This window comes from Somniosus microcephalus, chromosome 7, assembly GCF_052327205.1.
Source record: "Somniosus microcephalus isolate GS21.2 chromosome 7, FLI_Smic_1.0, whole genome shotgun sequence".
Classification (NCBI taxonomy): Eukaryota; Metazoa; Chordata; class Chondrichthyes; order Squaliformes; family Somniosidae; genus Somniosus; species Somniosus microcephalus.
Genome location: NC_140993.1, coordinates 215403935 through 215423383, shown reverse-complemented (window position 1 = coordinate 215423383; position 19449 = coordinate 215403935). Strand labels below are relative to the sequence as shown.

Here is a 19449-nt window from a genome sequence, read left to right as displayed (position 1 = left end):
GCCAAGCAGCAGTCCCGCCTCCAACGCGTCCCCATTAATAAAATCGCCCCCAGAGTGTCAGCTGTTCAGTTCCATCAATTCAACAGCAATAAGAAGCCTGGATTTTGGTTTCCAGATTGACAAACGAATTCAGTATAAAGTACATCTCCTGCCATTGGTACTGGGTGCAGGAGTTGCTTTACTCCACAATGTCACAGACTTGGTTCCCACATGACAGCTTTGTTCTGATGTTGCTTTTTTCAGATTAGTAACTCATGCTGTAGGTGTAGTGCTGTTATTCAGAAGCGCCCTCCATTTTGTTGAGCACTGTAGAATTTGTTTTAAATTGATGAAAATGTAAGGGTAGATTTTACATATTAGTGCTCCTGGCATGAAACTTCACGTGCAAGGAATTCAGGCACTGGGGGCAATGAGCCCTGCAGGATTTTCTGTCATCTTGTCTGTGCCGGCCAAAAAAAAGAGCTATCCATCCTAATCCCACTTTCCAGCTCTTGGTCCGTAGCCCTGTAGGTTACAACACTTCAAATATCCAAGTACATTTTAAATGTGATGAGGATTTCTGCCCCTACCACCCTTTGAGGCAGTGAGTTCCAGACCCCCACCACCCTGTGGGTGAAAAAAGTTCTCCTCAGCTCTCTTCTACCAATTACTTTAAATCTATATCCCCTGGCTAATGACCCCTCTGCTAAGGGAAATAGGTCTTTCCTATCCACTCTATCTAGGCCCCTTATAATTTTATACACCTCAATTAAGTCTCTCCACAGCCTCCTCTGTTCCAAAGAAAACAACCCCAGCCTATTCAATCTTTCCTCATAGCTAAAATTCTCCAGTCCTGGCAACATCCTCGTAAATCTCCTCTGTACCCTCTCTAGTGCAATCACATCTTGAAAATTATTGGACAGAAAATTCTGCAAAGTCTGCTGACCTCCACCCCACATTCCCAATTTTCACCCTGAGAGATTGAATCACAAATTGGTAAAACCTATCCTTTACTATGGTTTAGAAAAGTCTCATGAAAATAATAAGATTTTTATTTATTTACTATCATGTCAAATGTGAGTGCAGGCTTGATGTGGGCATATTATAATTTCCTTTATTTTTACCATCCTTGATTTGAGTGTGCAGACTACAGTTTTATTCTCTATCAGATCCATTAATTGGTTGCATTTTTAATAACAGTACTTTTTTGGTAATGTGCAGCTGTAGCAGTAATATACGGCTTCCTACACATAACCTGAGTCTAACTCCCAGTCACTAGTTCGGATTTAGCCCCCTTTAAAGTGCTAGTTTTGGTTGCTTTGGCCAGACTGGTGGATGGAATGCTTTGTCACAGTGAATGGTCTAATTGGAATGCAGGAGGGGAAAAATGTAGCTCAAAGAAATAACACACTAGAAACACCATGCAAAGAGCACTCTCTGTCAGTTCAAGTGGCAGTGGAGAGTTCTTCAACCCACTAGTCTCACCCTACAACCTGAAGGATTAGGCATAGCCGAGGTGATCGAATGAAAAGGGAGGACAGAGGCAAATAGACCATTTTTAGGAAGTTGTGCTCCAGTCCAGATCTCATTTATTAACAACAGAACTGCTGTGTGCCCAAAGCAATACTTGAAACTGGTAATGTTATTTGTTGAACTGATGCCTGTTTCCCTAAATTCTTTAGTAACAACATTTCAGCTTCCCAATTTTGGCTTAGTTACAAAATGATAGGAACAGGAGTAGGCCATTCAGTCCCTCAAGCTTGTTCCCCCATTCAGTTAGATCATGGCTGACCTGTATCTCAATTTCATCTACCCGCCTTGGTTCCGTAACCCTTAATACCCTTGCCTAACAAAAATCGATCAATCTCAGTTTTGTAACTTTCAATTGACCTAGCCTCAACAGCTTTTTGGGGGAGAGAGTTGTAGATTTCCACTCCCCTTTGTGTGAAGCAGTGCTTCCTGACATCACCCTGAATGGCCTAGCTCTAATTTACAAGGTATGTCTCCTTGTTCTGGGCTCCCCCACCAATGAGAGCCACGCTCACAAACTATCAGCACTTGCTAAATTTTCATACCTACCAAATAATAAAGCAATTGTTAGCACTAAAACAATTCTAAAATTAACCTCTGCCCCATCCTTTTTTCCCCCATTTATTTATTGTTTCTCTCTCCTACATGGCAGCTGTCGATCATTCTGTCAGTGCCATTTACACTTCATCTAGAGTCATCTTTTATTTCTTAACTTGTCCCATTACCATCTCTTTTTGCCTTGCACCATCTCTTAATCTCTCTTAATCTCTCCTGCCTTCCATCCTATCACAGACCTTCCCTTTTGTTCTTTCCACCCCTCCCCCGTTTCCCTGCCCCTGCACTTGCTTAAAAACCTGTTCCATCTCCAGCCTTTTCCAGTTCTGATGAAGGGTCATCGACCTGAAACATTAACTCTGTTTCTCTCTCCACAGATGCTGCCTGACCGGCTGAGTATTTCCAGCATGTTCTGTTTTTATTTCTAAAATTAACAGTTGTGCTACTAACCTGAAACCCCATCTTGCCTGGACAGTGTAAATAATTGGCAGTGGGGGAAGATTTTCTATAACTGTCATGTGTAACAAACTCATAAACCTGTTTAGAAAGAATGGCCTAGAAATTCATTATAGCCACTTTTGGGGCGGTAAAGTCGGGCGGCCGCTAAAGTTTGCGCCCGGCGCAAAGTCGAGGCCACTTCGCCGATATTCAGTAGCTTCGCCCTAAGAGTTTGCTCGAGCGCTAAAACTGGCATTCCACAACTATCTTTAGGCGCTAAGCCGGCAGCCTGGGGCGCTAACACTGGAAGTTGGGCGCAGGGCTGGTGCGGCGAGCTGCTGATTGCCGGCACCGGTGAGCTCTTAAAGGGGGAGGGTGGATTTGTTTTTTTGAAAGGCCGAGACTAGTGTATTTGGGGAGGGCTGTCCTCCTCCTCCTCCTCCTCCTCCTTCCTCCTCCTCCTCCTCCTCCTCAAAACGGCTGCCTTTTCTACTGCAGGAGTGCCCTTTAATTTGCGCTCCCCGCGGCCCGCCTCGGCTGTGTACCGTTCCACTTCACAGTCGTTCGGGCCGCCAGGCGCACAATGGGGCGGCGCGAGTGAAGTTCCGGTTCCGGGCACACAAAGGGCGTTGCACGACGAAATGACGTCATGATCTGCGCGCGCGCAATGACTTTGCGCCGGCGCGAAATGTCTACTGAAGTTGGGGCGAGGCGCAGATCGCGCTGCGCCCGGGCGCTAAGCGCCTAGCGCTCGAGATCTGCTCCTAAGGTGCTAACGGCTGGCGCAGTCAACTGAATTTCTAGGCCAATGTGTTTACATTTTCATTGCACATAGCACACAGGAAATATTCCCTCAGTTTTGAGATTGAATCTCATTGTATTTGAGTTCTTTCTGTAACTGGTCAATTAATTCGATCCAAGAAGGATGTAGTTGGAAACAGTCACAAAGGTGAAGCAGAATGAGCCTAAAGGACGGAGGGCCACTGTGTTACAAATATTAAAAGCAAGGAGCCGCTTTTGCTGAGAAGTGGCCATTCTTTTGCTGACCATTATGCCCCAGTAGGTATTTTTTCACAGTATAAACTCTCTTAAACTATATTTGTTTCTATAGTTTATGTGAAAGGGCAAGTAGGTAGAAGATCACCTCCTTTTCAGGATTGGACTCCACTACCTGATCATCTCTCGAACACTGTATCAGTGTTTATGTAACTTAGAATCTTCCCATTCTTATTTCCGCAGAGGCTGGAGGGAAGAAGCTACGAAGTACCATCCAGCGCAGTACAGAAACTGGATTGGCAGTTGAAATGAGAAATCGGATGACCCGGCAACCAAGTCGCGAGTCTACTGATGGGAGCATGAACAGCTACAGTTCAGAGGGAAAGTAAGTTCAGTATAATGATGAACTCCACGTTACAATGTTTCAACAATATTACAGTGCTGGGGCACAAACCTATGTTCCACATCACAATATTCCCCATCACTAAACTACCCTGAATTGAGCATTCTGTGGAAATGGACAGATTAATCCATCAGAAGAGACCTAGTTCAGTGGATGGATCAAATGGCCTGGCCCTATGCCTACATTCTTATACTCTACTAATTCAGAAACATCAATGGAGTGGAAATTGTTGGTGTGCGAAAGGCTGCTTATGGTATACGAGCATACGAACAATGACGAACAGGTAAAGACCCTCTGGCCCATTCAGCCTGTCCCACACAATTGTGATACCTTGTGTATCACAATATATACACTCTCCACCCACCCGGGTGTGATATCCTGGGAGAGGCGAAAAAAACAGATTAAAAAACCCAGGCCAATTTGGGGGGCAAAAATCTGGGAAATTCTTCTCCGACCCATCTTGGTAATCAAAACTATTTCAAGAGATTTCTCTGGCCCTGAATTCCCTTCTGTAAGAGGTGATCTCTGTCATAGCCAGAAACAGGTCCAGCTCTCGCTTGAAGGAATTCAGCGACTCAGCATCCACCGCACGAGACGACAGCCTGTTCCAGAGGTCCACTATTCTCTGGGGGAAAAAAACACCTCCTGACACCTAACCTAGATCTGGCCTTATAAAACTTAAAATTGTGACTCCTGGTCCTCCCTAACCTATGTAATTGAAACAAACTGTCAACTGGAACACAATCTATTCCCTTCATCGTCTTACAAATCTCAATCAGATCATCCCTAAGTCTACGCTTCTCTGAAGTGTAGAGTCCCAACTCTTTTGACCTATCTTGATAACTAAGATGCTTTAAACTGGGAATTAGTCTAGTGGTCCTCCTATGCGCCCTTTCCAAAGCCTCAATATCACCCACCATGTGAGGAGACCAAAACTGGACACAGTATTCCAACCGAGGCCTGTGTTTTATATCAGAGTTAACTAACAATGTGAGGGAATGTAGTTTGGCTTTAAGTTTATTCCATATCTAATGATACTAACACTTTTGGTGCAAGTTACACACATGTTAAATTCCCCAGTACACTCAACTTCAGCCTTTATAAGATCACAATCATTTGCAAATAAATATAGGTAACTATTGACCCAATTACAATGAAACTGAAGTATCAAAATATTTAGTGAACATTGTGAATGGTGTGGTGCTACTGTAAGATTTTAAGCCTGGACATTGTTACCAGAAATCCCTGAACGAGTTTGTATCTAATTCCTCCCTTTTCTATCCCAATAGAGCAGTTAAGCCATGCATTAACGCCTCCTCTAACGTAGCAGAGGAGTGTGATACAAGTACATTAAGCATTCATACACTGACACGGTTCACGGTAATTTCCAGAATATGTCAACCAGATGTGCACAGTGAACATGATGGGTACAGTAAGACTAGAAATTTGGGTCTCCACGGGTGAGTACGCACGGGGTACTCACCCGTAGGCCCAATGGAAATGCCAGTTTCCTGCATGCACTGCGCATGCGTGGGAAACCGGCACTTCCGATCCCCTGAACAAAGGGGTTCAGAGGTCGAACGCGTGCACGGGGGAGGCTGCGCGTGCGCATCGAACTTCGTTTTTTTTTTTACAGGTTTTCCCGGGAAGGTAAGTCTGCAGAAGTTAGACATACAAGGTAAGTGGTGAATTAGTTAAAATGAAAACATTTTTTCCACAGGTTTATTATTTTTAAATACTTTAAAGCAAGGTAAGTTTATTTTTAGCCCCGTTAGAAAATAAAATTATTTTTTTCAAAGATTTAAATTATTGTTTAAAATAGTTATTTCATGTAATTTATAGTTTATTTAAAAAATGTGATTTAAAAAAAAATTTATTTGAAGATTTAGTGATGTTTTGTAAGAAGAAGGGGCCCGTAGTATTTCTAAGTTTGACAGCACTTCCTGTCAGACTTATGAATGAAGCATTCCCTGCTCCGATTGGCTCCCCATGGCCCACGTGATCCCAGGAGACGCATTGAACTAACTGCGCCCCTGGGATATGCAAGCACTGCGCGCCGGCAGCTGGAGCAGGCCCCGGATCGGAATTCCACGGGGGCCCACAGCTCAACGACCGGCGCGCAAGGTAAGTGCAGGTCAGGGGCTTGCATCCGCGGGAAGCCCCCGACCCGAATTTCTGGGCCATTATGTTAAAGCTCCCAAAATAACAACAGAAAACGCTAGAAAAACTCAGCAGGCCAGGCAGCATCCGTGGAGCGAGAAACAGAGTTAACGTTTCAGGTCTGACGAAAGTTCTTCTCCATGGATGCTGCCTGGCCTGTTGAGTTTTTCCGGTGTTTTCTGTTGTTATTTCAGATATCCAGCATCCGCAGTATTTTGCTAATGTTAAAGCTCCTTGTGTACTCACTCAAATTAGAATTATTTTCCAATTTTCTCCCCATATTCCCTCCCCTCTCCTCTTGTTGCTGCCTCACACTGGTGTGGCCATTCTTCATGAATGAGCCCTGACAGTGAGAGCTATGCATCCACTGAGGCACAATGCAGGCCTGATCATAAGAACATAAGAAATAGGAGCAGGAGCAGGCCATTCGGCCCATTTAATAAGATCATGGCTGTTCCCCATAACCCTTGACGGCCCTGTTGCTCAAAAATCTGTCTACCTCAGCCTTGAATATATATGTAACAGCCTTGAATATATATGTAACAGCCTTGAATATATATGCCCCCTCGTTCTAGATTCCCTCAGGAGAGGAAACATCCTCTCAGCATCTACCCTGTCCAACCTCCTGTTCTTACCATCGTAGGGTGACAGGAAAGGGAAGCCAGATACTTCCCCAAAAGGTGAATAGGAAAATTAGTACAGCAGTCATTTCTGGGTTGCTGTTGAGGCCCTTAGCAACCATTTTGGAGCGACACTAGTAGAGTTGTACCCTCTTGGCCACAGATTAAGCAATGGTCAGAAAGCAAAATACCTTAAAAGGAGGGAATCTGAACCTGTTAAAAAAAAAAAAAAAAAAAAAAAAAAAAAGATTCTGCCATCCACTCATTGGACTGTTATTCTTGGACTAGGCTTTATTTGGGGGCGCTCCCTTCACCGGGGTGCTAACTTTAGCTCCCCGAAAAGTTAGCGGCCCCGTGGCCGATTTTCCCAGGTAGCGCTCCGAGAGGGAGGAGGGGCACTACTGGAAGCGCCCCGCGTCCCTCTTGGGGCGCTGCAAGCCAATATCGCGGCACTACGTCATGCTGCGGCACGTTGCGCCGTGGTACTGCAGGTCTTCCTCCCCTTATTAAAGGGGAGGGGCCTGGCACAGCACGTCCCGGTGCCCAGCTGGACCACCAGTGATCGGGAGTGCCGGCAAACAGCTCACAGAGAGCAGCCGGCACCCTGCGGGGTGGCTTCACGGGGACCGGGGACAGCAACAGGGGCAGGTGCTGGCAGGCGGCCAGCAACAAAAATGGCCGCCCGCCACCTCCCCTTTAACTAGCGCCGTCCCGGCTGCAGGTAGGCCCCCCTGACCCCGGTGGATGTGGCGTCTGCCGGTAATTCGGGGGGCGCCACCAAATGTTACAGATGGGGCGCAAGCAGGGGCGCTGAGCACGGCAATGATGCTAGTGCCGCTGCTAACCTCCCGCTGAATTTCGTGGGTGGCGTTAGCAGCATCGCGCCCAGGCGCTAGTTGATTTGCGCCCCATTAGTGCCCTCTTAGGGCGCTAATGGGAGGCGCAAATCAACCGAATTTAGCCCCCCAATTTTCTCCGTGGTTGAAAGTTAAGGGGGTTTTAAAAAAGTTTTTATCTATTTACACATCACTGAACTAGGTATGGCACATAATGGTATTAATGAACGCAAAGCCACAAATATGATGCGTTACCAAACCTCACCAATATATACATCTCATTGCATAAATATAAAGATCAAGAACTATAAATTACAGCACACATTTCAAGGTTGAGAAGAAAAATTAATCTTTAGCACAAGATCATATTTCCAGGTCTTCAAGATTACTAAATGTAACACTCAGTTTCCTCTTTTCTTGCACTTATTTTCCTCATAGCCTTATCTTTCCTGGTGTTCGATTGGCATCAGACAGCCAATTCAGTGATTTTCTGGATGGTCTTGGCCCAGCCCAGATGGTTGGACGTCAGACATTAGCGACACCATCCATGGGTAAGCAGCACTGATATTTTGTGTTAAAACAAATAATCCTCATCCAAGATGATACTTCGACTGCTAATAAATTCAATTACAGTTTGGGAAGCAAGCTAGAAACATTGTGACATTGTACAGGTACACAGATAATGCAGTGCATCTGTTCTACAGTGTAAGTGATTTTCAGCGTCATTGTGACAGTTTTATTCTCCCTCCCCCATTTCAGCTCTTTATCTTTATTCAGTAAGCTGTAAATATAGCACTGCAACTGCATTCTGGGAAGCACAGATCCATCGCCCACGTCCGCAAGTCAGCTATTGTAGCAAAAATGTAGAGACTCTCGAGTGGAGAACTACTATATCATTCACAGAACATGACAGCAATATGTCATACCCACGTTAATTTGTCTTAAAACTTGCTACGAAGGGCGATTGTCTTATAGTTGCTGCAGTCAGTGAGGCATTAGGCCGAGATATGCTATGACTTTTTTACTTGCAATGTGGAACATTTTCTTCAAAACTTGATAAGGATCAGATGGATTTTCCTCTTAAAAAATGTATTGGTGCATGGGCTGCAGCTTCAGCACAGTGAACCATGAGGTAATACATCGATAGTCCAGGTAGTTGGCTTGTAAAGAGGGGATGCGTTAGAGGTTCAAAAGACAGAGTCAGAAATAGATTTCTGAGTCAAGAGGTTATGGGTTAAAGTCCCACTCCAGAACTTGAGCACATAATCTAGGCTGCCACTTCTGTGCAGTACTGAATTGTTCGAGGTGCTGTCTTTCAGATCAGATGTTAAATTGAGGCCCTGCCTGCCTATTCAGTGGAAAAGAAAAGAAAGACAGACTTTTATTTTATGTAGCGCCTTTCACAACCACCGGATGTCTCAAAGCGCTTTACAGCCAATGAAGTACTTTTGAAGTGAGCCACTGTTGTAATGTAGGAAACGCGGCAGCCAATTTGCACACAGCAAGCTCCCACAAACAGCAATGTGATAATGACAAGATAATCTGTTTTTTCTTATGTTGGTTGAAGGGTAAATATTGGCCAGGACACAGGGGATAACTCCCTTGCTCTTCTTTGAAATATGGGATATTTTACATCCACCTGAGAGAGCAGATGGGGCCTCGGTTTAATGTCTCATCTGAAAGACGACACCTCCGACAGTGCAGCACTCCCTCAGCATTGCACTGGAGTGTCAGCCTAGATTTATGTGCTCAAGTCCCCGGAATGGGACTTGAACCCACAACCTTTTGAATCAGAGGCAAGTGTGCTACCCACTGAGCCACAGCTGACACTTGCATGAAAGAGCTATTCAAAGAAGGGCAGGGAAGGGAGTTCTCCTTGTGCCCTGGTCAACATTTATTGCTCAGCCCTCACCACCAAAACCAATTAAAGGGTCATTTATCTAGTTTGATATTTTTGGGGCCTTGCTGTGCGCAAATTGGTTGCTATATTTGTCAACCAAACCCTGTTGTCTGAGCCCTGCTGCCCGCCACCCCATTATTCATTGGCACTTGTGAGGATGACGGCATCGGGGCCAATGAAAATCGCCTGGAAACTCAGGGGGAGGGGGAGGGAGAGAGAGAACAACACAAACTGGGGGAGGGAGAGAGAGAGAACACCACAAACTGGGGGAGGGAGAGAGAGAACAACACAAACTGGGGGAGGGAGAGAGAGAACAACACAAACTGGGGGAGGGAGAGAGAGAACAACACAAACTGGGGGAGGGAGAGAGAGAACAACACAAACTGGGGGAGGGAGAGAGAGAACACCACAAACTGGGGGAGGGAGAGAGAGAACAACACAAACTGGGGGAGGGAGAGAGAGAACAACACAAACTGGGGGAGGGAGAGAGAGAACAACACAAACTGGGGGAGGGAGAGAGAGAGCAACACAAACTGGGGGAGGGAGAGAGAGAACAACACAAACTGGGGGAGGGAGAGAGAGAACAACACAAACTGGGGGAGGGAGAGAGAGAACAACACAAACTGGGGGAGGGAGAGAGGGAACAACACAAACTGGGGGAGGGAGAGAGAGAACAACACAAACTGGGGGAGGGAGAGAGAGAACAACACAAACTGGGGGAGGGAGAGAGAGAACACCACAAACTGGGGGAGGGAGAGAGAGAACAACACAAACTGGGGGAGGGAGAGAGAGAACAACACAAATTGGGGGAGGGAGAGAGAGAACAACACAAACTGGGGGAGGGAGAGAGAGAACAACACAAACTGGGGGAGAGAGAGAGAGAACAACACAAACTGGGGGAGGGAGAGAGAGAACAACACAAACTGGGGGAGGGAGAGAGAGAGAACAACACAAACTGGGGGAGGGAGAGAGAGAACAACACAAACTGGGGGAGGGAGAGAGAGAACAACACAAACTGGTGGAGGGAGAGAGAGAACAACACAAACTGGGGGAGGGAGAGAGAGAACAACACAAACTGGGGGAGGGAGAGAGAGAGAACAACACAAACTGGGGGAGGGAGAGAGAGAACAACACAAACTGGGGGAGGGAGAGAGAGAACAACACAAACTGGGGGAGGGAGAGAGAGAACAACACAAACTGGGGGAGGGAGAGAGAGAACAACACAAACTGGGGGAGGGAGAGAGAGAGCAACACAAACTGGTGGAGGGAGAGAGAGAACAACACTGATGTGCCTCAATGAATCCGAGACTCAACGTTAACGGAGCAAAGCAAGGCTTTTATTAACTCAGAAAGTAATACACAGTGGAGAAGTGTCTCTCATCCAGAGATCTGCTGTACTGCCTGTGAGACACGCTGGGGCCTGCTTAAGTAGGGGCCAGGTATGGGCGGAGCCCTACACACAATACAATACAGGTAAGGAAATGAAACTGAAACTAAACTCCCCTGCTTGTCACAGGCACAGTCAAACACAGAGAATACAGAGTGCCTGATGAATGGCATATTTCATCACATTCACCCCTTCTACAGATTTAGTCTGTTCGGGGATTTGATAGTCCTCTGTGACCGACGTAGCTGTTGTGGTGCCGCGGGTGTCGGCTGGGTGTCCCCGGTGGCCTCCTGGGTCTCTGCCGGGGGCGCCTCCAGGGTTGTTGAAGGGGTAGTTGGTGGGGGCACCGTTGGTCGATGTTCTTCCGGGGGTGATGAAAGGATAGTGGGTGGGTACGAGTTGCTGTGATCGTTGTTGCTGTTGTTGTCGTGGTTGTTGTCGTTACCGGCTGGGGCGACGTCTTTTATGGACACGGTGTCCTCCCTTCCGTCGGCGTGCCGGACATACGCGTATTGGGGGTTGGCGTGGAGTAGGTGCACTGACTCCACGAGAGGGTCCGTCTTGTGGCCCCTCACATGCCTTCGTACAAATACCGGACCTGGGGTGGAGAGCCATGACGGCATGGATACGCCTGAGGTGGATTTCCGGGGAAAGACAAACATTCGTTCATGAGGCGTGGCATTAGTGGCAGTACACAATAGCGACCGTATCGAATGGAGCACATCTGGGAAGACTTCCTGCCAGCGGGAGATAGGGAGGCCCTTGGTCCTTAGAGCTAGAGTGACTGCTTTCCATACTGTCCCGTTCTCTCGCTCCACCTGGCCGTTACCCTGGGGGTTGTAGCTGGTGGTACGGCTCGTGGCGATCCCCCTGGACAGCATGTACTGGCGTAGCTCTTCACTCATGAAGGACGCCCCCCTATCCGTATGGATGTAGCTCGGCATACCGAACAGGCAGAACAGGCTGTTGAGGCATTTAATGACCGTGGCGCTGGTCATGTCTGGGCAGGGGAATGCGAATGGGAAACGGGAGTATTCGTCCACAATGTTCAGGAAGTAAACATTGCGGTCGACTGACGGGAGGGGGCCCTTGAAATCTAAGCTGAGCCGCTCAAAGGGCCGTGTAGCTTTGATTAAGTGGGCTCTATCTGGGCGGTAGAACCGAGGCTTGCACTCAGCGCAAGTGCGGCAGTTCCTGGTCAGAGACCGAACTTCCTCAATCGAGTAGGGTAAGTTGCGGGACTTTATGAAGTGGAACAGCCGTGTGACCCCTGGGTGGCAGAGGTCGTTGTGGAGGGTCTGTCGCCGATCCCCGGTGGCGCTGGCACACATCCCTCGTGAGAGGGCGTCGGAGGATTCGTTAAGGGCCCCTGGCCGGTAAATGATGTCATACTCGAAGGTGGAGAGCTCGATCCGCCACCTGAGAATCTTATCATTTTTAATCTTCCCCTTCTGTTTATTATTAAACATAAACGCTACCGACCGCTGGTCGGTAAGTAGGGTGAAGCGTTTGCCGGCTAGGTAGTGGCGCCAGTGGCGCACTGCCTCCACGATGGCTTGGGCCTCCTTTTCCACGGAGGAGTGTCTGATCTCGGGGCCCTTGGAGGGTCCTCGAGAAGAAAGCTACGGGCCGCCCCGCCTGGTTGAGGGTGGCTGCCAAGGCAAAGTCAGACGCATCACTTTCCACTTGAAAGGGAGTGTTCTCGTCCACTGCCTGTAGCGTGGCCCGTTCAGTATCCCGCTTAATGCTTTTGAAGGCGGCGTGGGCCTCAGCAGAGAGCGGAAAAGAGGATGCTTTCAAGAGGGGGCGGGCTTTGTCGGAGTAGTTGGGGACCCATTGGGCATAATAAGAAAATAACCCCAGGCACCTTTTCAGGGCTTTGGGAGTGTTGGGCAGGGGCAGCTCCCGTAGGGGGCGCAATCGGTCGGGGTCTGGTCCGATTTCCCCATTCTCCACCACGCTGCCTAGTATGCAGAGGCGCGTGGTGTTGAAAACGCACTTGTCCTCGTTGTAAGTGAGGTTGAGTTTTTGTGCGGTTTTCAGGAACCTCTCGAGGTTCGAGTCGTGATCCTGCTGGTTGTGACCGCAGATGGTGACGTTGTCGAGGTAGGAGAAGGTTGCCTGCAAGTGGTGGTCATCGACCATGCGGTCCATCTCCCTCTGGAAGACCGAGACCCCATTCGTCACCCCAAAGGGGACTCTGAGGAATTGGTAGAGGCGTCCGTTCGCCTCGAAGGCGGTGTACGGGCGGTCCTCTGGTCTGATAGGGAGCTGGTGGTACGCTGACTTGAGGTCGATGGTGGAGAACACCCGGTATTGGGCAATTTGGTTCACCATTTCTGATATAGAGTCATCGAGTCATAGAGTTTTACAGCACAGAAAGAGGCCCTTCGACCCATCGTGTCTGCGCCGTCCATCAATCCCTGTCCAGTCTAATCCCATTTTCCAGCATTTGGTCCATAGCCTTGTATGCAATGGCATTTCAAGTGCTCATCCAAATGCTTCTTGAATGTTGTGAGGGTTCCTGCCTCTACCACCCTTTCAGGCAGAGAGTTCCAGATTCCAACCACCCTCTGGGTGAAAAAGTTCCTCCTCAAATCCCCTCTAAATCTCCTGCCCCTTACCTTGAATCTATGCCCCCTTGTTATTGACCCCCCTACTAAGGGGAAAAGTTCCTCTTTATCTACCCTATCTATGCCCCTCATCATTTTGTACACCTCAATCAGGTCCCCCCTCAGCCTTCTTTGCTCCAATGAAAACAAACCCAGCCTGTTTAGTCTTTCTTCATAGCTGAGGCGCTCCATCCCAGGTAACATCCTGGTGAATCTTCTCTGCACCCTCTCTAAAGCAATCACATCCTTCCTATAGTGAGGCGACCAGAACTGCACACAGTACTCCAGCTGTGGCCTCACCAGCGTTTTGTACAGCTCCATCATAACCTCCCTGCTCTTATATTCTATGCCTCGGCTAATGAAGGCAAGTATCCCATATGCCTTTTTAACCACCTTATCTACCTGTTCCGCTGCCTTCAGGGATCTATGTACATGCACACCAAGGTCCCTCTGTACTTCCTAGGGTCCTACCACTCATTGTGTACTCCCTTGCCTTATTTGTCCGTCCAAAATGCATCACCTCACACTTTTCAGGGTTAAATTCCATTTGCCACTTTTCCGCCCATCTGACCAACTCGTTTATATCTTCCTGTAGCCTGAGGCTTCCCTCCTCACAATTTACCACCCCACCAATTTTCGTGTCATCTGCGAACTTACTGATCATACCTTTTACATTCTCATCCAAATCATTTATGTAGATCACAAACAGCAAGGGACCCAGCACCGATCCCTGAGGTACCCCACTAGACACAGGCTTCCAGTCACAAAAGCAACCTTCGACCATCACCCTCTGCCTCCTGCCACTCAGCCAGTTTAGGATCCAACGCGCCAAGGCACCCTGGATCCCATGGGCTCTTACCTTCTTGACCAGTCTCCTATGTGGGACTTTGTCAAAAGCTTTACTGAAGTCCATGTAAACCACATCCACAGCATTTCCCTCATCCACACACCTAGTCACCCCCTCGAAAAATTCAATCAGATTTGTCAGACATGATTTACCCTTGACAAAGCCATGCTGACTATCCCCGATTAATCCTTGCCTCTCCAAGTGGAGACTAATTTTGTCCCTCAGAATTTTTTCCAATAATTTCCCTACCACAGATGTTAGGCTCACTGGCCTGTAATTCCCTGGTTTATCCCTGCTACCCTTCTTGAATAATGGTACTACGTTAGCTGTTCTCCAGTCCTCTGGTACATCCCCTGTGGCCAGAGAGGTTCTGAAAATTTGTGTCAGAGCCCCTGCAATCTCCTCCTTTGCCTCACACAACAGCCTGGGATACATCTCGTCCGGGCCTGGGGATTTATCCACTTTTTGGCCTGCTAAAACCGCTAGTACCTCCTCCCTCTCGATGCTAATATGTTCAAGTATGTCACAGTCCCCTTGCCCGATTTCTATGTCTACATCATCTTTCTCCATAGTGAACACAGATGCAAAAAATTCATTTAAAACCCCGCCTACATCATCTGGCTCTACACACAGATTGCCACTTTGGTCCCTAATGGGCCCTACCCTTTCCCTGGTTATCCTCTTGCCCTTAATATACTTATAAAACATCTTAGGATTTTCCTTTATTTTGCTCGCCAGTGTTATTTCATGGCCCCTCCTCGCTCTCCTAATTTCTCTTTTAAGTATGCCCCTGCACTTTTTATACTCCTCTAGGGCTTCCTCCGTCTTTAGTCTTTTGTAATTGCCAAAAGCCCCCCTTTTTTCCCTAATGCATTTTTGTATATCCCTTGTCATCCAAGGTTCCCTTTGCTTGTTGGTCCCACCCTTGACCTTTACAGGAACATGTTGGCGTTGTACTCTCTCTATTTCCCCTCTGAAAGCCTCCCACTGCTTTGATGTGGATTTTCCTATAAGTAGCTGCTCCCAGTCCACTTTGGCCAGATCCTGCCTTATCATATTAAAATCGGCCATCCCCCAATTTAGAACCCTTATTTCCGGGCCATCATTGTCTTTTTCCATGACCACCTTAAATCTCACCGAATTATGGTCACTGTCGCCAAAATGCTCTCCTACTGACACTTCCACCACTTGCCCGGCTACATTCCCTAGAATTAGGTCCAGTACCACCCCCTCTCTTGTAGGACTTTCTACATGTTGGCTCAAAAAGCTCTCCTGGATGCACTTTAAGAATTCTGCACCCTCTAAGCCTTTCACACTCTGACTATCCCAATTAATATTGGGGAAGTTGAAATCCCCCACTATTATTACCCTATTATTTTCGCACTTCTCTGAGATTTGCCTACATATCTGTTCCTCTATCTCCCCCTGACTGTTTGGGGGCCTATAGTACACTCCCAGCAAGGTGCTTGCCCCCTTTTTGTTTTTAAGTTCTACCCATATGGCCTCATTAGAGGAACCCGCTAATATATCATCCCTCCTTACAGCAGTAATCGACTCCTTAATTAATATTGCAACACCCCCTCCCCTTCTACACCCTCCTCTGTCTCTCCTGAAGATTCTATACGACGGAATATTGAGCTGCCAGTCCTGACCCTCCCTCAACCATGTCTCCGTGATAGCAACAATATCGTACTCCCATGTGTTCAACAACAACTTCAGTTCATCCACCTTATTTGCAAGACTCCTTGCATTAAAATAAATGCCTTCCAGCCTTGCCATATTTCCTTTTGCCCTCACATATTTTCTCTGCCTTCCCAGCTGACTTGTTTTTTCCTCTGTATTTGGCTGTAAATCACCCCCTACTATAGCTCCACTCTGTATCCCATCCCCCTGCCAAGTTAGTTTAAACCCCCCCCCCCAGCAGTGCTAGCAAACCTCCCCGCAAGGATATTGGTCCCCCTCTGGTTCAGGTGTAAACCGTCCGACTTGTACAAGTCCCACCTTTCCCAGAAGCAGGCCCAGTGATCCAGGAAACTAAAGCCCTCCCCCCTGCACCATCCCTTTAGCCACGCATTCATCTGTTCTATCTTCCTATTCCTATACTCACTAGCACGTGGCACCGGGAGTAATCCAGAGATTACAACCTTTGAGGTCCTGCCCTTTAATCTTCCACCTAGCTCCCTAAATTTTTGCTGCAGGACCTCATCCCTCTTTTTACCTATGTCGTTGGTACCAATGCGGGGTAGCGGGTAGGCGTCTAGTTGGGTGTACATGTTGATCGTTTGGCTATAGTCGACCACCATCCGCTTCTTCTCGCTACCCCTCACCACCACCACTTGGGCGCGCCACGGGCTGTTGCTGCGTTCAATAACGCGCTCCCTCAGCAGCCTGTCCACCTCGGTCGCGATAAACCGCCTGTCCTCCCAGCTGTACCTCCTGCTTTTGGTCGCTATTGGCCGGCAGTTGGGAGTAAGGTTCGCGAATAGCGAAGGCGGCTTTACCTTCAGGGTAGCCAGACCGCACACTGTGAGGGGCGGCTGGGACCCACCGTAATTGAGCGTGATGCTTTGGTGGTGGCACTGGAAATCCAGGCCCAAGATCATGCTCGCACATAGACTCTTCATGATTAGTAATTTAAAATTATCGTATACAGTTCCGTTAACGGACAATTGTACCGCGCAGTAACCCATAATGGTCGATGTCTGGGTTTTATCAGCCATAGAGATGGTGCCCCGAGCAGGGACCACCGTTAGAGAGAGTTGTTGTGCTAGTTCAGGGTGGATAAAACTCTTCGTGCTTCCACTGTCAATTAAACATTTAACCCCGCACCCGTTTACCTCGATGTCCACCATTGATTTGGATAGCGGGTGCGGTCTGGTCTGGTCCACTGTGACCGATGCCACTGTAGGGCCCTGATCGAGACAAGATGGCGTCCACGCTGTCTGCTCACAAGATGGCGGACCCCACGAGGTCGGGCAAGATGGCGTCCAAGATGGCCGCTCCCACGGTGCACACGCGGCGGTGGCGGGTTTTCCAGCGGGGTTCCCTCTGCACACCTTCCCGAAGTGCCCCTTCTTACCACACTTAAAGCAGGTGGTGCCTTTCGCCAGGCACAGGTTGCTGATGTGCTTCGCCTGCCCGCAGGAGTAGCAGTTGGGGCCCCGACGCGTCGCGGCTGTCGTAGGGCTTCTGGGGGGAGAGCGGGGCCCCGACGGTGTCGGGCTGCCGGGCGGGGAAGATGCCTTCCAAGATGGCGGCGCCCTTGGTGCACACGTGGCGGCGTGGGCGGCGCGGGCCGAAGAGTAGGCGTCCGAGTTTCTCTGGGCCACATCCTGTTTCAGGTCCAATCCCGTTTTTTCCAGTAGTCTCTGCCGGATGTAAGTGGAGCTGAGGCCTGCGATAAAGGCATCACGAACAAGCTCGTCAGTGTACACTGCGGCTTTTACACCTTGGCACTTGCAGTCTTTGCCAAGCGTTTTCAGGGTGACTAGGAACTCATCCAGCGATTTCCCCAGGTCGCTAAGAGCGAGTAGCGAGCAGATGCCTAGCGTACACCTCGTTCGTAGGCTGCTGGTAATGCGCCTTTAGGATGTCGCAGGCGGCCGGGTACGTGTCGGCGTCTTGGATGAGGGGGTAAACCCGGTGGCTTACCCAATTCCGCAGGATTCCGAGTTTCATACTCTCAGTGTCCGTAGCGCCTGTGATGGCTGCGGAATTGTCCAGGAAGAATTCCATACACTTAAACCAGTGTCCGAATCGTGCCGATGCGTCCGAAGCATGCGGGTCCAAATCCAAACGTTCGGGTTTCAAGAGTTGGTCCATTGCGTTGAAAATTGAGTTAATAAAATTGATGTGCCTCAATGAATCCGAGACTCGACGTTAACGTAGCAAAGCAAGGCTTTTATTAACTCAGAAAGTAATACACATTGGAGAAGTGTCTCTCATCCAGAGATCTGCTGTACTGCTGTGAGACATGCTGGGGCTTGCTTAAGTAGGGGCCAGGTATGGGCGGAGCCCTACACACAATACAATACAGGTAAGGAAATGAAACTGAAACTAAACTAAACACAGGGAATACAGTGCCTGATGAATGGCATATTTCATCACACAAACTGGGGGAGGGAGAGAGAGAACAACACAAACTGGTGGAGGGAGAGAGAGGACAACACAAACTGGTGGAGGGAGAGAGAGAACAACACAAACTGGTGGAGGGAGAGAGAGAACAACACAAACTGGTGGAGGGAGAGAGAGAACAACACAAACTGGGGGAGGGAGAGAGAGAACAACACAAACTGGTGGAGGGAGAGAGAGAACAACACAAACTGGGGGAGGGAGAGAGAGAGAACACCACAAACTGGGGGAGGGAGAGAGAGAACAACACAAACTGGGGGAGGGAGAGAGAGAACAACACAAACTGGGGGAGGGAGAGAGAGAACAACACAAACTGGGGGAGGGAGAGAGAGAGCAACACAAACTGGGGGAGGGAGAGAGAGAACAACACAAACTGGGGGAGGGAGAGAGAGAACAACACAAACTGGGGGAGGGAGAGAGAGAACAACACAAACTGGGGAGGGAGAGAGAGAACAACACAAACTGGGGGAGAGAGAGAGAGAACAACACAAACTGGGGGAGGGAGAGAGAGAGAACAACACAAACTGGGGGAGGGAGAGAGAGAACAACACAAACTGGGGGAGGGAGAGAGAGAGAACACCACAAACTGGGGGAGGGAGAGAGAGAGAACACCACAAACTGGGGGAGGGAGAGAGAGAACAACACACACTGGGGAGGGAGAGAGAGAACACCACAAACTGGGGGAGGGAGAGAGAGAGAACAACACAAACTGGGGAGGGAGAGAGAGCACAACACAAACTGGGGGAGGGAGAGAGAGAACAACACAAACTGGGGGAGGGAGAGAGAGAACAACACAAACTGGGGGAGGGAGAGAGAGAACAACACAAACTGGGGGAGGGAGAGAGAGAACAACACAAACTGGGGGAGGGAGAGAGAGAGAACACCACAAACTGGGGGAGGGAGAGAGAGAACAACACAAACTGGGGGAGGGAGAGAGAGAACAACACAAACTGGGGGAGGGAGAGAGGGAACAACACAAACTGGTGGAGGGAGAGAGAGAACAACACAAACTGGGGGAGGGAGAGAGAGAGAACAACACAAACTGGTTCATGTCA

At 48.7% G+C, this 19449-nt stretch overlaps 1 protein-coding gene across 3 annotated transcripts in view; it reads left to right on the top strand.

Annotated features, from left to right (window-relative positions):
- Nucleotides 1-19449, top strand: part of LOC147115111 (regulating synaptic membrane exocytosis protein 4-like) — a 536931-nt gene that overhangs the window by 503089 nt on the left and 14393 nt on the right. For all 3 annotated transcript variants that reach the window (XM_085993403.1, XM_085993404.1, XM_085993405.1), the window contains 2 exons: nt 3742-3883; nt 7956-8068. In XM_085993403.1, the coding sequence (XP_085849529.1) occupies nt 3742-3883; nt 7956-8068 (255 nt within the window). The remainder of the gene's footprint in view (nt 1-3741; nt 3884-7955; nt 8069-19449) is intronic.